At 37.1% G+C, this 18,936-nt stretch overlaps 1 protein-coding gene across 1 annotated transcript in view; it reads left to right on the top strand.

Moving 5' to 3' along the window:
• The first annotated feature begins 2,319 nt into the window (after positions 1-2,319).
• The window catches only part of LOC148069555 (VPS10 domain-containing receptor SorCS3-like), a 77,318-nt gene continuing 60,701 nt past the window's right edge, over positions 2,320-18,936 (top strand). The window contains exon 1 of the mRNA XM_087802063.1: positions 2,320-2,915. Within this exon, the coding sequence (XP_087658189.1) occupies positions 2,436-2,915 (480 nt within the window). The 5' untranslated portion in view covers positions 2,320-2,435. The remainder of the gene's footprint in view (positions 2,916-18,936) is intronic.

Genomic DNA, 18,936 nt, shown 5'->3' with positions numbered 1-18,936 from the left:
TGCATATTGTGTTTTAGCCGCCGCAATTTCAAATAAATAACCATTTTGTGTTTTCACAAGGTTGTGTTTTTTTTTTCTTCTTCAAAGCCTGTAAGGTCGTGTGTTCTCCATGCGGCTGCTACGCTAATTGAAAACACAGCATTTCAAATAGTGATTTGGTAGTAAAAAGACCTTCTTTTTTTTCCCTGGAATGTACAAAGCAGATAAATCAGTTATAAGGGGAGCTGCTAAGTTTAGATCAGACACGTTTGGGGGTGTGTGGCTCCAGAAGTCATGAATATGTCAGATACATATCATTGGAGAATGACTTCAAAGCTCGTGCTGGGGTCGAAACCCCGGCACCTCATGTTCGGGGTAGAAACGATGATATCACAGGGAGTCCTCGTGTAGAGTACTGACCCTCGGTGCACATCACTTCCCCGTCTGGATCATCTGAACTGTCAGCAGGATCATCAGACATTCCCGAATATCCTCTCACACATGCACACAGATGACAAGTGTCGGAGGTTGTTGAGTGATGAAGGGAAATGATGTTTTCTTGTCACGATGCTATGATAGGAAGTGGGTTTGTGTATGTGTGTCCGAGATGACTGTCCTGTGTATGTTTCTATTAACCTTTTTTTCATCAATATGTCTTTACATGTTGATTCAAACATATACAACGCATACAAATCAGACATATTTTCAAATTTGATATAGTTCATCATTTTACAAACACAGACTCACACAAAAATGAGAAAACAACACAATATATTACTTGATGTTCTACAGTAGAAATGCAAACAAGGATTTAGTCTCACAGATGTGTTATGTAGTTTAATATAACTATAACACACATGTTCTCACACACACACACACTCACACATACAGACACACACAAGCACAGATAGACACACACAAGCACAGATAGACACACACAATCACAGATAGACACACACATGCACATACACACACTCACACGTACAAACACGCATATATGCAAACACACACTCAAACATACAAACATACTAACATGCAGACACACACAAACATGCACACACACAAATATGCAAACAAACAAACACACACACTCATGCACGTGCACACACATACGTTCTCAAACACATGCACACACGCACTCACATGCACTCACAAACACACATGCACATAAACAAACACACAACCAGTCTTTACCTTCACAATGACATATCATTATCATCCACTAAACTTTACTAAACTTTTCTTCCCATAATGCAACACAATGATTTCACAGATCAAAACATGCAAATAGACATTAATGTAAATTATTGAGACCAAAACATTTCTCATCGCAGTAAAACATTTTCTATAAATACTAAAACTATTATGTTTTGACGATTCACGATCTCTCGCAAAAATCTAAACTGTTAATTTTAAGTTTCAAAACATGACATTTTACAGTAAAAAACAACCTTAGACGATTCAGTAGTTCATGGATAATTGAAATGCCTGGAAGGTCCTACACAAAATCAGCTGCTTAATATTTATTCAAGATACAAATGATTTAAAACCCTCCTATTTATTCATTGACTTTAAAGAAAGATGATACAATTGTTAATATATTTTCATTAAAAGTCATATTTTCAAAATAAATAGCATTATTTATAATCTATACTTCAGGAGCCAAGGTCTCAAGCAGGTAACACACTTATTTTCACTTTTTATACTTAGAATGAGTCTGTTTAGCTTAACCTGTCCACAACGCATGTTTAACTGACAGATTACTTTTAATTCATTGTTTTTGTTAAATTGTGACATTTCAAATGTAAAGTTAAGTGGATCATTGCTAGCGTACATAGCCTGTAACAGTGCTAGCTGCAACACCTTTACCTGAACGTGTAACACTTACAGACCAACATCTATATAAAGATTCCAATAAACATGTACTTTTTCTTACATTAACTTGAGGATCGTTTGATGACAAACATTAAACGTTTTTAAATAAATGTCACTCTGTGTTAAAGGGTGGTAAAGATGGCTCAATGAATAAATCTCTGGCAAAGTGAAAACGATAATATAAATGTGGTTTTTATACGTCTAGTAAAATGTGAAGATATTTTTTAATAAATGTGAATTGCCACGGGATTCTTAGACACAAACAAGTGAAGTTTGTACGCATATAAATATACAGCTTAAAGCGTTTATGCATAAAACCGTGGCTTTACATAAACATATAAACAAGAAGAAAAAAAAAAGTGAGCAGAAACATATTGAAGTCTCACTCCTGCAGTCTCCTCTCCATCCTCTCTGACGCACCTCCCCACTGCTCCTCACTTTGACAAATTCCTGGACGTGAGCAGGTCTGCAGACTCTTCTTCACACCGCTGATGGTTCCGTGAATATTTTTTAACAAGTCATTTCCACATTTTTCAACCTTTTTTTTTTCCCACCACCTGACCTCTCTCTCGGAGCACACAATGGGACTCCGGTCGTTTGGGAGTTTTTCTCTTTTGTCTTTGGCGCTGCAGTTTTACTTTCAGCACAAGTTTTTGTCAGAAGCGGATATAAGTTTCACAGCAGACAGGAGGTTGAGAGTGGATTTTACGCGCACGGATCTGTCGTTTAAAGGCGGATCGGCGGACGACTATAAAGTTTTACGCGCAGTTGACGCACCGAGATCTGGAAACCATCGCGGATCGGCTGAAAAGTCTGGGACATTTTCGGAGCCGCCGCGTCCAGTCAGAGCCAAGCGCGCCGACAGTGTGGATACGAGCAGAGAGTCGCTCCTGGAGGGGGTCCAGGGTCCGACCCACTACAGATCCGAGTACAGGCGCGATGACGCCAAGGGTTCGAACCAAAGACAGAACGAGCCGCATCTGGACACGTCGACTTTTGCGCTGGCGGGCGACTCGGCGCACAACCAGGCGATGGTGCACTGGTCCGGACACAACAGCAGCGTGAGTCGAAACACTCACAACTTTGTGTTTACACAAGATACACACACATCTAATCTCACTATCTTTTTCTTTATATATATATATATATATATTACATCCACTTTTTAGCGCTGGCATCATTTTACGCGCGGATATGGTCGCGCGCGTAACGGATGATCATGACGCGTGTGAGCAAAAAACACAACTTCAGACCCAAACAGATAATATAAAAAAAAACACACAACTGCTGAGAAATATGAAGAAAGATTAGTTGCAATCTCGACTCCGAAAAGTATGTGAGCACTTTTGATGTACAGTTCGGAAAGCGCACGCAATAAACACACGCTCTTTACACACAACACGATGGAATGTCTCATTCACAAACACAACATTCTCACACGACACAAACTATTCCCCCCCCCCCAAAAAAATGCATGCTGCCACTCAAAAAAAGCGACACAATCCCTAATATGCACACCCACAGACATATTCACCTGCTCCAGTCTATTATAATATTTAATTTCACACTAATGTTCAATTTATGCAACTCAGGATTCAATTTGGGGTTTCTGCCTCTGGACTGTTGCTGCGTCTATTATTTGTCTGAAGGAATAATTCTTCACCTTAAACTGTAATTTGACTTTCAATTAAAGATTTAACCCCTGCAGGTGAGTTTGTTTGACCCCCATCCTGGCGTGAATACATATTTTTTTTTACTCCTGCAATCCTAAAGCATTAATAATTTATGAAGTAATCAAGTGCGACCACCAGGAAGGTGCAGCTGGTTTCATTAAAATAATTGTGTCCGACCCGGACTGGCACGTGAAGCTGATGAGACACCGTCTGACCTTTTTGGCAAATGGAAGTGCACCTCCATCGTTGACATTTGACGCTCACCTACTCTGTCACCTAATTGCCGGGGTGAGTGCGGTGTTGCGATATGTTTGGGGGTGGGCATGATGCAAAACGTTCCAAGTCTGCTCCGCCGACTGACAAGATGTTGCAGTATGGACTGAAACCCCCCCCCCACCCCCCCTCCTTCACAGTTAGGTCTGCACACATGCTTGACTGGGGGGAGATTTTTATCTTCTACTTAATATGTTCCGCATACACAAGTGATACGAGCTACAGCAGTTATCACTCGCATCTTCCTTTGAACACAAAAACAAGGTTGGCAAGGATTTGTGTGTCACCAATGGTACCTTGGAAGCAGCTACACAGATGTGTGTGTCAGATAAACAATCTTAATCTAAAGCTACTGTTGTTTACAGATGTTGTTTGCTGGTATTGGAGAGTCTTTTGTTTGACGTTGTGTTGCAATAATGCCACAGGAGTCGCACACAGTTTTATGAAGGCTGTTCAAAATGCAATTGAATGGTTCTCTACATATACACATGAGGCCCGAGGGCCATATTTGGACCACCAACTCCTCTGACCTCTGCTGGTGTTGTTTTAATTTATTTTCTTGTTTCTGAATTTCTTGTTTTCCAAGTACATAATAAAAAGAAAAAAGAAAAATTCAAAACTGAACTAAAGTAATTTTCTTTATTTTTGCATCATGGACAATTTAATCTTCAAAGGGGCCACATTATAATCATTATTATTTTTGTAAAGGGATTTGATTGATTTATGATTATTTGTATAACAAATAAACTGGAATTAAATGGGTTTTAAAAGTTGTTTTTTTTTACTTAATTGAGGGGGGAAATTATACTGAGATGTAAATAAGAAGTAAAAAAAACAAAAGCTAAACAGAAACAAAACCTTATTTTTTTTAATTTCACATCATCCATAGTATAAACATTTTTAAATAAATCGCAAAATTCTATCAGATAAGATTTGAACTCTTGCAAAGGAAATAAAGTTTAATGATAATGTATAATTAAATTACATTACATTTAAAAAGCTTTGCAAAAATATAAAAACAATTATTAATATTTTTAAGTCACAACATTTCTATGTCATTGTTTCACAACAATTCCACTAGGGCCACATACATACAGACAAACGGCTGCTGCTGGCCCCCAGGCCATACTTTGGATGTACAATTATCCATTAAATCTTAATATCTTATGTATTCAGATGATACATAGATGATCTGCAAATAAAACAATTTTTTGTGAAAACAAGAATAAATGGTGAATACAAACATATCAGCTGACATGATACACTGACTTCATTTAACACCGTGACTCAAGTGTATATATATCTTTTAGCTGGAGAAGAAAAACACAAAATAATTTGGAGTCTGCATTTACTTACTGTCAGAATTGCTGGAGTAGGATTGCAAGAGAGAATATTTTGTTGCATAATGTTGTCACTGAAACTCTACAATTTGGCTTCAAAACTGCAGAATTTTAAGTTAAGTTTACACACGCCTTGAAGGGAAAGTTAAGTATAAACTTCTGATTATATTATTGATATCTGATTCTAATTGTGATTGTCTTTAATGTTTGTGATGTAAGAGATATAGTCTCTTCCTTCTTCTTCTTTGTGAACAGATTCTCAGTTGCCTCTCAGTAAATGCCGTATTGTATTTCAAATCCTTACATTGATTGTTTTTTGAGTCTTCTCTCACCACACCTCAATAAATCTCCTCCACACTATTTTTTTTATTTAAACACCATTTGTTTTTTTATTCACTCGTGTTGCTCGACAGATAGTGGTCGATCACTGCATGACGGCTGATTTTTATCCTCAAATTCAAACGATGATGATTTCTGCTTAAAAAAAAAATCAGTATAAAATGATCTCATATCACCCAACCATGTTCCAACTGTGGAATGTTATCGCTAAATAAATTAAAAAAGTGTTACATCTGGTTTCAAATTGACTTCACTGGTGCATCTCGAGGTTTTCTGAGAGGCTGGTTCATGTCGATGTAAACAACAGTTCAGTCATACTAGAGATGTACTGATTCCACCTTTATGACCCCAATAATGGTACGTGGGTTTTGAGTATCGACACATACTGATCAGGATCTGATACTAAAATATTAACTGTTCCATCCTACTGTGAATAAACATCAATTATGCTTGTAATACAAAGCAAAAAATAAAAATAATTTCTTACCAGCATTTGACAAAAAAAAAGAAAATACAGTAAGATTGTAAACTTTGTTTACCCTATGACCTACTAAAAAAGAAGACGGTCTGTGCAACAGAAGTGATTGTAACAACATACTTTATCAAAGTGACAATTCGGAACATAGTGCAAACCCTGCACCTGTCAAGTTTATTAAGTGAACACAAACATTGCAGAACTAAACAAAAAAAGCACTTTTTCTAGAATAAAGATGAGGATGGTGTCAACATTTCATGTGACTTTTGTTCATTAGTATTGTGTAGTCAAGATGTAAGAACGTACTTAAATGCTTAAATAATTGAACATTGTTTTTTATAGCAATAAAACCAAAAAGAATATTAATATTGTTAAAAACAACAAAATGAAAAAATGAAAAATGGTGTCAAAGCATGACCTGGAGCTTATAATCAATGCATTTTTGTCTTCTCGTTTAGACTATTGTAACAGTTTATTTTCGTGTCTAAACAATGTGATGTGATCCAGCCTTACACCCCAGCTCGGGCTCTGAGGTCTGTGGATCAGAATCTACTGATGGATTCTTCAAAGCTGTTGCTCCTAAGCTTCAGAACCATCTTCTTCTCCCTCTGCGTTTGATGGAGTCTACTGACTCTAAGAAGCATTTTAAGACCTTCTATTTGTGCAAGCTTTTTCTTAATTTCCTTGGGGCTGTTGTGTTCGTCTCTGTGTTGTCTTGACCTTTTATTGCATGTATTTTAATTGGGTGATGTTTTTTTAAACCTTTTAAGCGCTTTGTGACCCTGATCTGAGAAAGGCGCTTCACAAATAATAATTACTTAATTACTTACTTACAAAACGCTTGTAAACAAGTCAAATCAAAGCAGATTTATAGTCTTCCCTCCTTTAAATTAGGTTTTGCAAATAAATGCTCAACACACTCAAATATAATCACATATTAGAACAACACATATTATGCAAACAAATAAAATAAACTAGTCTGAATCTTATTCACAAAAGCTTAGTTTGAGGGACCTCAGAACGCAGAGGAAGTCTCGTCAACTTTCAATCGTGATCCTTTCAAATACAATTCTAATACATGAAAAACTCTCAGTTATTACATTAGTAACAAAGAATAATGTGCGATGCTTTTTTTGTTGAATGTGCAGTGAGTTTTCTATTGCAACCCCTTAAATTCAGATCGTCATCTGTACCTGATCGACACGATTTTAGGTAAGGTAAGGTAAGGTAAAACTTTATTGATCCCTCAGGAGGTCTCCTATGGGAAATTGTTTTTTTTCCAATAGCCAGCAATTTTTCATAAACAATAAAAAATAAAAAATAAAATTAGAAGAAGAACATAAAGAGAAAGAAGAAGATGACACATTCTAAGTCTAAAGATAAAGACAAAGAACATAGATCAAAGAAAAACAACAAAGACAAAGGATACAAAGACTAACATAGAACAGAACATCCAGATACTTTCACTCCACTCCTGCCCCCGAACTCAGAATTGTACAATTTAATAGCCCGAGAAATGAATGAGTCCCTGAGTCTATTTGTTTTGCACCTGGGTAGGAGCATTCGTTGGTTAGTTAAGTTGGTTAGTAAGCCATTTGAAGCGGTTATGACGTGAACAAAACATGTATTTCGAGTATTATTCATCATTGATCATCCTGAAGTCATTTGGATTTAGCGGAGTGTTCGCTGACGTCACAAATGCTGAGCACTGTTGCGGTTCATTTTACCAGTAAAAAACACTAACTATTTATTGATTTGAAACTTCCGGCAAACTAATCTACTTTGTATTATCAATCTTTTTGTTCGATCTGCTAACATTCTTTGACGTGGAGCTTCTTTATACCGATTCCCGTTACCAGGATCGGATCGGTGTTCAGTTGGATCCTAGTTTTAATTGACAAATGGCTGATACATTAATATCGTATAGTGCACTGACCCAATGGGCAGACCTTGTGACAAAAAAAGGAGCCGATTGGTTCATCTTCTAATTTGTTGGGGGCTGGTTCAATCATCTGCCCACATTACCTCTGCCATAGCCCTGTAGGGTGCGATCCATGTATAATAGGCTATGTCTATGATTTTAATGCCTCTGACGGTCAGTTATATAATGCAATGATAGACTTCTTTCTCATCTATTTCTCTCATTCTTCTCTCTAGCTGTCAAAATCACTAGAAACTTCAGCAAGGCATGCTTCTCTTTAAATTTTAAATACATATATCTCTCTGTCGAGCTGGAATATGAAAACTGTGCGGCAACAAGAATCCAACATTCCCCCTGAGCTTTCCATCTCCTTGATATCGTCACGACATCCAGGCTTTTGTTCGGTTAAACACAGCTCGCAGCGTCATTACTGATGGACTCCTCAATGAGACCAGATTCTGGATTTATGCGGCCCGGACGGCGGCTACAGTCCCCAAAAGCGTGCCTGGAACGGCAGGGAATAAATTGATGCCATTTTACGACTAGGTGATACAGCCCCGACTATATTAGATGTAAATGACTGATAATAAATTCAATCTAAAGGGGATGTTTGAAGGGAAATTACTTGCTTCCTTTGGTCTTAGCTATGTCCATCGAATATTCACGTCAGGACATTTTCGCCTCTGATCTGACCAAGAAGTTAAATCGCAGCAGCTTGTGAGAGCGAAGCAATATGAAGGTGTTTAACGCTTTATTTTTTCTAATTCATAGTCCTAAGATGCCGCAGTCGTCACTCTCCGGCTGTTCTATACATTGATCGGGGCTTGTTCATGGAGAAAATGTGTGCTGCGTGAGATCTTAAATTCATGCTTCTTAACCACATGCAGGATTGATTCGTCTGCACATATCTTAAATTCTCCGGACAGGCCCTTAAGTGATCAAGTCGTGTTGGAAAATGTATATTGATGTGAGCAAGTGGTGAAGAAAATACTGCCTGTATTTGACTTTATATTCACTCTCTGTCGAGTCACTTGGAACGGCCCAACGTAGCCGGGGGTGCGTCTGTTTCATTTGGTTTGTAAAACACAAACATGCTGCACACTCGCACTGGGATCCATCCCTCGTCCTCCTGAAGGCGGGAGTCTTAGTGTGCGAAGCCAACTGACTGTCGATGATCTGGGAATTATTGGCACCTGACTGAGATTTGTGATTCCTGATTGACTGTTTGTTACCAAACTAGGACATGTCTGAGCGTCATCCATATTCAAATATTAAACAGAGAAAAGAATAAACCAACAAATATCCGATCATTCATTTAATCAGTACTACTTTATCTTTCAACTATTTCTAACCATTTATTTATTATTCAATAGTGCTGTTAAAAATACCTTAAAGGGCAACTAATGTGAAAACCCTGACTCACTCACATGTTTTAAATGTTGAAGTCTTTCTCTCCAAGATGCAGTAAGTCTCTCATCATGACCATGTTTTGAACTTATTACTTTATAAAGATCTCCCCCGTCTGAAATCTTGGCGAATGAGAGGTTACGAGATTGGAGTCCATTATGATGTAATAATGGCTTCAATCCTCCTCCTTCCAGCTGTAATCACGGCCGCTTTGTTTATACAATGAGTCCCTGGACTGTAGAAACTTCCCGGATTGATGACGCTTTGTGACAAACGTCCATGTTTGACTCGGAATAGGAGAGATTATGGTAAATAATAATAATAATTTAACATTTACTAATGTTAGAATTTCAATGAAAAGAGAGTTTTGTACAAACAGACACATACTGATGAGTACAAAAGAGTCCAATATCTATTTAAGACACACTTAAATCAACACATTAGTTTCCCTTTAACACATGTTTAAATCATCATATTCAAGAACACAACAAACACGGGGTGTGTTTCTTCCTGTAAAGATTTCTGGTCCCGCTGTCATAGATGTCTGACAGAGAAGTTAGATGTACTTCCTTGATTCTCTCAGCATGATTCTCTCCAGAGATTTCCTGTCAGGCTGAGACTTGCTCCTGCACCACACCACGTGGCCTTGGTTAAGATGTTCTCTACAGAATATCTGCAGGTTGAATTTCTTTAGTGCCTTTTTCAGAAGGTCATTGATGTTGGTGCTCCATGTGAAGTCCTGACTGTATCAATCTACGCTTTTCTTTTTCAAGAATCCGTATAAAATATAAATGTGTCTGTGTCGCCAGGTATTGGAGTTCACCCAAAATTCAAACTTCACTTGTTTCCTACTCACCCTTTTTAGAGAAAAAGACACAAATGTATGTTCATTTTGATGTAGCGACTGGAACTTAAAACATCCTTGAATCCTCAACCCTTAGTCGAAATGAGGGTGAGTAGAAAATAAGTCAAATTTGATTTTTTTTGTGAAATAACCCTTGACGATTAAAAAAAAAGAGAAGTATATTATAATATGGAAGAAGATCACTGTACCTGGACACTTGACCTTTTCAACATATTTTTGTGAATCACGCTACTTGGAAATTGAAGTAATTGTTTTTCAAAATCCTAGATCAGGGTGCACGAGTTTGCATAGAGAAAACCTGTAGGCTGTGTTTAGCTATGTTTTAATTTCATTGATTTAATAGCAAATTTAAAGGAAAAAAGAAAGAGTTTTGTATATGATTTTATAATCACTATAAGAAATATTTGGGGTTAAATTAATCAACACAAGACTTCTTTCATTGAATTTATATTCATTTTCCCCAAATATATATAATTTTTTTATTTACATATTTTCATTTTACGTTAGCTTTTACAGAATAATTACCATGTTTTGTTTGTTCTCAGAGTAATTTTTGGTTCAATTTATGAACATTATCTTTTTCACTCCATAATTATCTTTCAATTATACAACACACGGGGTAGTATTACACATTTTATTCCTGTTAAATCAACATCTAAAACTAAATTCATGAATAAAGTAAGTATTCTTTAAATGCCAGAATAGGACTGTGAATATATGCTTGAACCTAATAATGACATAGTTTGATTCTAAGCATATTTGGACGACAGCGATGTGGAGTATAATCCAAATAAAATTAACTTTCAATTTGCACTAATGTGTTCTTCTGCTGTGATTGGTTGACAGCATAATTACGCTGCGGTGAGAAGTGATTGAGCAGTTTTCTCGGGAGACTCGCGACGGTTCAATTCCCAGGATTAAAGTTAATGAACGTCTATATTGACGTTACATCTTGGTCTCTCCGACTGCTGAAATTATACTTCCAGAAGGATTAAACGAAGTCAATAAGCTGGTGGGTTCGCGCCTGGTCATCTCTATCTGCAGCCGTGTTGATGAGAGCAGCTGTTCTGAGAGCTGAGGAGTCAAATCTCAGTTTTCTCTCCCTGGCTTGGTCTGAGGTGACGCGAGTCAAACCAATCTGTCAGCGTCGTAACGTTTTTTTTTTCTGCCGCAGCCGACTGGAAGTCAGACAAGCCTCCTGGGCCGCGTTGTCGGCATACTCAATCAGAATCAGGCAGTTATTGTTGCACATAATCTCGCTGGTATAAATAGATAGTAAAGAAGAGAAAACGTGGAGCCTGGGGGGACACCTGTGATGAAAAACCGCTTCATTAGCCGACAGCGTTTCCATTTAACATGCCAGGCCGGCTTGAATACACAGCCTTTGATCCATAAAAATCAAATGGAATAAGTTCCCAATACACAGAGGTGTTTGACCAAAGTTTGTGGGTGTTACGAGCTGATGAAAAGTACACGGAAAAAGCCTTTAATGTTTTTAAGTGAGAAAAAACGTTTGACAGAATTTTCTGATGTGACTTTTGACCTTTCTCTGTCATGATAAGCCATGAATAATTTGTGGATTGGCTGCGTTTGGACTCCTCAATGTGTCATCATAGTCCAAAAATGAATTAAATGTTGAATTATTCTACTCAGATGTTTGCCACGTCCCAGCTGAGTAAAAATCGATTCAATTGTTCTTTTAGATGGATGGATGGATGAATTGATGGATGGATAGGATTGCTAATCCCTCTGGGCATCTCCTTCAGGAAATTTGGTTTCCAGTTCACAGTAGATGATAATTTCATAAGAACAAGAACAAAGTGCAAAGGATGACAAAGTGCAAATATAAAGATAACAATAAAACCTATTTTATGAATGTATCTTTTGTTAGATGTTATCTAAATTTTCTAGAAATCCTACAACATCTTATTTTTCACTGTAGTACTGAATTGTTTTTCTTAATAATAAGACTCTCACTTATCTTTGGATTCATGTTGTTGTTGATTCAAGTGGATTATCAAAGTACATTTTGACGAATATTTCATCAACTTTTTTTTAAAGCTTCTCATGAATGTCTTTTATTTAATTTCAATTTTCTTTTTTTTTTAGAAAAGTGAAAAAAATGTATATAGATATATATATATATATATCTATATATATATATAGGTATATAGAGTGATTTATAGGCATTATTTTTGTTATTTTCAATCAGTCTGTATAGACAAGAGAGCTCTAGACCACTTTGCCTAAAATGAACAAATTCATCACTAGGTATTATTCATGGCATATATGAGTAAAATGTACATTATTTTCTTACAAGTTAATTTATGGTGTGATAAATGAGCTGAGCCAGAAGCTGAAGCTCTAGATTCCCTGAATGATTTATGGTCATGAAGACACAGTGTGCTGAAATTAATGTCTTTTATCATTTTTTTTTTTTTTTTTAATTCTGCCAAACGAAAATATACATCCTGAACACGAAAATGTTAATGTTTATCATTACTTATTGATCTAAAAGTGTTGGTAATACACAGATGTATTTTTAAGTATTTCATTGGAATTTGTATCTGTCAGCGAACATTCAGATTAAACTGAATATGGAGAACCTGTTTCACATCCTCATTCACCTCAACAGGTAATATTATTATTATAACATGAAATAATAAATTATAAGAATCTAAATGTTCAATGAAATGTGTTCAATAGAAAAATGCATTTTCCGACGTGACAGCCTGAAAAAATGCGAGGAAGCTGTGATCATCAGTATTGTGTAGTGACAATATGTGTGTTCTGAAAATGAGAGTCGATAGAAGTACAGAAAACATGGAGCTCGGTAATAAAAGCAACTAATGTGACAGCTTTAGTATCAGAAACTGTGCTGTTTCTGAAAGAAACGATAGAGATGTATTAGAAAAAAAAGATCACAATATGAAAATAACATTTCAAAGCAGATGTTTAGAAATGTCTTAGAATTGTCAAATATTTTTTACAGAAAATGAAAACATTGAGCATTGGAATTAAACACATTTTTCAAAATATGAACTGATGTGAAACCCTGTTTTATCAAAATTAGAATCACCGATACGAACATACGGACGCTCCAGATGTCAACTCATAAATCCTTCCTCTCGTGATCATAAGAAGCTGATGGAAGGCAGAGTGGACCCGATATCTTGTGAGGCTTGATGGGTACATTTTAAGGAACTTCTGTGGTATATTTTAGAGACAGAAGCCTTTCTGTTCCAGTCATAATTTAGTTGGAGATCCCAGTTTTTACTCTGAGGACTTTCATCTTGGGCCATGAATCATTTGTGCTGGGAGACCATAATGCATCCCATCAACATCGGCTCTCAGCACTTCCTCAGCACTTAAACTGCAGTTGTGTCCCGCAAAGTGCTTTTTAAGTAGCAAACAGAGTTCGCCATCAGTTGTCTACGTGAGGATGTTGTCATCACTTGATTTCACTCCGTCTTACTCGCCTCGCACACACACACACACACACCTTCCCGTCCCAATCACAGAGCGGTCGGCATGTCTGACGGATTTGCAAGTAATTAATTAGTTTCATATCTGTCGCGGAGAGAGAGTGACAAACTATATCTGTGATTAGTTTATGAAGGCAAATTTATGCATTTTCTGATTGAGGATGTATAAAAAAAAAGCCTATATTCAAATTAGAGAAGTGCTTGGTTAAGTGCCATTTGAGAGAGAGGCCTAATATTGTGCGTCTTGATGAACATGTTTTTTAAAATGTCACCTCTTATGCTATCAGCTCTGCTAAGTGCTCCTGGTTTAGTAACGATACATGTCGAGATTCACTTACTGGCGCCGGCGAAGCGGCCGATGAAGTGTCAGTCTAGTTAATGACTTGTTTGACTCGGCGGTTTGCTGGGACAGGAGCGCATTAGTTGTGTTGGAAAATTATCTTTTTGGCAGCTAATGTGAGACAAAGTTCCACCTGAAGCGCCACATGCAGCAAACAAGGAGCGGGTTTTGAACCGGCCTCCATTTACAAGAAGTCACTTAAATAAGGGTTCGAGAACCGTTTGTTTCTTCAGAGGTAAAACCAACTTTTCATGTTGATAAACATTAATATCAATGAATGCATCAGGAGGGTCTTTTTGACCCAGTTATATTTTACACTTTTCAGTCGCACTTTCTATTATTTATAATACATTAGGCACCCATTCCAATGACACCATGCATTCATAAGGCTTTAAAATAAAAAAAAGTTTATAATCATATAAAACAACTTGTTAACATCTTTATGATGTATTGTAAATCGTAGGAATATTATTACATACTGAAAAGATGTAAAAATGTACTTAAAAAAGTGTTATTTGTAATAGCAATGACATTATTACCAATTACCAAACCTTTATTTGTATAATTAATTTATATATTAAATAAAATAAATACAAAACAATAAAAGATAGATAGATAAAAAATAGTAGTTCCAAAGGGAGAAGATTAGCTTCATCTTATTAACTATCCTTTTCACTTGTTCACTTTCACTATTTGGTAATATAGCTACACGAATATCCGTTTAAATACATACAGTGCATATAAAAACATATATCAATATATAACATGAATATGTACAGTATACATAGATATAATTATAAAAATGAAATGATATTACAAACATATTTACAAACATATCAAAAATAAAGAAACATGAGATACAATTTCTTCTTGTTATAAGAAGATATCCCTTTCTGTAGGTTTTTGTCTAGACAAAGAAACACATATATGGCAAAAATACAGAGTAATATTAAGTATGTAATCATTTGTAATCAAGAATTTGGTTTTATTTTGAATAAAAGCAGAGCAAGTTTTGTTCATATGTATTTACGTCCACCAGTTTTGAGTAGATTTTATGATCCAATATCACACCGAGAAATGTACTGAATGCACTCAGGAACAAACTGTAAACATTTTTTTTTAATTTATATGTTTAATTATTATTATTATTATTATTATTTATGTGGAAATCGGGGCCTAATATCCAAAAGGAAAAAGTGACAACCATATATAAATCAATGATATTGGTGTCTTGAAGTGTGATATCGATATTAATGCAACATTTTTTTTTCTTTCATCTAAAAATGTGGGTACTGTAGGGGAGGTACAGGGGTTTAGATGAGGAAAACGATGCTATAATTTTCTTTCGTTTAGTTCCGCGCTTCGGTGCCGAAATAATCGGAGAAAAATGTTACCTATAACGCTCAGTTTTGCATGACTTGCATCGGTTTCCCACGAAACTGATTGACATCAGAGAGGAGCCGCCGGCGCGTCGCGATATCACCAAATCAATAATAAATCCCACCTCTTTGAACACGCACACACAACAGTTAATAAATGACCTGACCCTAACAACGTATCTCATTAGCATACGGTGAAAACGGACATGTTTACACTTGTTTTGAAGTTCCGCAATCTTATAAAAACGCTGCAAACCACTGAGACGAGATGAAAAGTATTGACAATATGTTGCTTTAGCAAAGGTTGTTGAAAGAGTTGAGTGGCTACAGACTGAAACACTCGTTTGAGTAAGCACTCATACGTTAGTCGGCAAGATGCGTCCCCATAGCAACCGAGCCTAGCAAGCTGCACCGCACAGCTCACACAAAGACCGAGCCGTAAAACACAACGAGACATAGAAGTACAAATTGACAACTTTACATAATGTGACACTGATTGGTCTAAGTGTGTATTTAATAAATGCTTGATTTATACAATAAAAAATGATAAATTAGAGCACATTTTCATTTGCATCATAGCATTTAATTATATGTTTGCAATTTGACCTTAAAATACAAATAATGTTACGTGGAAAGATACATTTTGAACAAAAGGGCTGTGAGTGGAAAAAACTGGCTTTTATATGGAAATATTTTCAACCATTCTATCCTTTTATGCATTAACGTGCTTTAACATCAAAGAAAAAAAAAGAAAAAAAAGAATCAGCTGAAGCACATCTGTGTAGGTTTTCAGTCAGCTCCGTGAGGTTCACCACTTCTGACAGACCGGAATTGAAACTCTACTCATGTATGAAATTCATACTCGGAAGAGCAGAAGTTCAGAAAATGGCAGCTCTTTGTTTAAAGTATATGACGAGCAGAAAAAAAACAAATTTCTTACTGCATCTGTGTGTAGAAGCAGTTCAGGATATTTAACCTTCTTCTGGTCCAGTTTTTATTTGTATTTTTCTCTTATTGTATTCATGTGTGTTCGACAAAACCTCCAAGGAAGTATTTTTCTGTTGTTATTCTCCTCTGGTTTTATTTCATTTTTGATATATTTGAAGATGTACATCCTCCTGATCGACTGCTTCGGGCTGTATGACTGATGAATGTTTGATTGTTTGCCCCTTTTTTTTTCCTGGATTGGATCAGGGTTTTGCATAATTCAGCACAATCTCGGTTGGGATTGATCTCTGGCTCCTCAGTGACAATTTCAGGACAAATTACAAAGGAAGGATGCAAGTGTATCCAGAGCACGATTCCGTATGAATATTCAATTAACGCTACGTTGAAAAGATTGCATTAGGGGTTAATAGAGCAAATCAGGAGGAGGTGGTGTACATTTGTTTAATCCAGCAGTTTATTAATTTATTCCTGCCTGGCTGCAAACCCGGAACAAAGTGCTTTTGTTGTCTCACACACAGGAGCGAGGGATGTGAACCGGTGTCTTGAGCACCAGAAGTGCGGTACTGAACACCCACTAATGTTGGCACAAGTCATCAGCGGCACTCTTATCTGCGCCAGACAGTTTGGTATTTTAAGCGGAGGGAATTGGTCCTTCAAAGAACCTGGTGATGAATGAAAAACGCAAGAAGGTTATGAACAAATAAATGATTTGTTTGGGCACACCTCCACTTGTGTTATTGTAATTATGCAAACACAACGGAATGGGAAATAAGCCTGCCGGTCGGATTATTCAAAATCAAGGCTCTTCATTCACTACAGGATCAGATGTTTTTTTTAATTGCCTTCTTGGACTTGCAAGTATCTCGGTACCTTCTCTTCTAGAACGGTAATCAGGTTGACCCAGAATCCGAAAGCAATAGATGCCCACACAAAACAAGACAAAGTGGGATGGGAATTTTGGCAAACCTTAAACACAAAAGTTCACTTCAACACCTTCTTCTGACCTCAGAGGAACTGAAGCATGGATTCTGTTTTCTCTTCAAAGCACTGAGAGAAGTTTTTGGTTTTTATGAGGAAATTAAAGAAGATCATCAAGAGTTCTGTGAGGCAGGGTTCCTGTGTTTCACATTTAATGTACCAGCTTCAAATCTGAGCTCTTGATGAGCAAAAGGAAATCAGAGGAGGACCATGAATGCTGTTTTTTTTTCCCCCTTAATTCAGTGGACAATCCGGGATTATCCTTTTCTTCTTCAGTCACCATTTGGTTCCACCACAGCTCCTGGCTCCCAGCAAAGACTCCAGCAGGGCGAGCCGGATCTGCTGCGTGCCAAATATTCACAGATAGAAGACTTCTTATGAGATGCTAAGAAGCCGCCTGAATGCTTTTTTATAGTTGGAATAGGAGCGTTTATTTGAAGCCAGACAAACAAAAAAAGGCCTGGAAGGAATGAAACTGTCTATTTATAATCTATGAATTGGTTTCTAGGTGGTTAACTAGTCTAAATTTAGTGGTTTCATACTGAGCTCAGAGCAGATGGCTGGTTTATTGCGGTAACTGACTTTGAATTTGAAATAAATAACCTTGGAATTTCAGTAGATGTTTCAAGACAGTTTCTGTTTGTGCTCAATCTGGGATAAAAAAAAAGTAGTTTAGGAAACTATTTTTCTCTTAATAGTAAAAATATGTTTAGGGAGAGCTGGCAGCCAAATTGTTTTTCTGTCCCACTGGTAGAAATTTAAGGGTTCAGGCATATCCCACGTGGACTATTTAGGGCTATCAATTCACAGGGAAAAGTGGCCCGGGAGTCTTTGACTGATCAGCCCACTTCATGTGCAGCGTGGGAAGCCATCAGGACGGCAACCACTTCCCTGCACCTTGATGAAAAAACAGCATTGTTTTGGACTTTTATCATGACCTAAAGCCTTAGAGGGCAACCAATGTGAAAACCCAACTATCCTGATTTACTGACGTTTCAAATTTTGAAGTCTATCTCTCCGAGATGCAGTAAGTTCCTCGTTATCACCATGTTTTGAACTTATTACTTTATATTTTTATATTTTATATTTATATTTACCCATCTGAAATCTGGGCGAACGAGAGGTTACGAGAGTCCTTTATGACATAATAATGGCTACACTCCTCCTCCAACCAGCTGTACTCACTCCCCCTTTGTTTATACAATGAGTCTCTTGGAGGTGAAGACTTCCAGGAGTGATGACTCGAGGTGACAAACCTTAATGCTAGACCAATGAAAGTAGAGTGTGTGTGGCTATGGTAAACAAGATTTTAGCTCCAAAAAAAAAAGTGTTTTTAGTAGGCGGGGCTTATGCATGTTTACTAATGTAAATGAAAAGACAGTTTTGTACAAACAGAAACATACTGATGGGTACAATTGAGGTCCAAGATGGGCGAGAGGTTGAGAAGCAAGATCATTCCAGGAGATGCTTGAAGTAGAACCAACGTTTAGGTGGCTTGGGCATTTGATTAGGATGCCTCCAGGACCCCTCGCTGGTGAGGTGTTCAGGGCATGTCCCACCGGTAAGAAATCACGAGGCAGACCCAGGACATGCTGAAGAGACTTCGCCTCCCAGCTGGTCTGGGAACGATTTGTGGTCCTCTGCAAGGAGCTAGATGAT

Source organism: Callionymus lyra, chromosome 11 (genome assembly GCF_982586985.1).
Source record: "Callionymus lyra chromosome 11, fCalLyr1.hap1.1, whole genome shotgun sequence".
NCBI classification, from domain to species: domain Eukaryota; kingdom Metazoa; phylum Chordata; class Actinopteri; order Syngnathiformes; family Callionymidae; genus Callionymus; species Callionymus lyra.
This window is presented reverse-complemented; position numbering and strand designations above follow the sequence as displayed.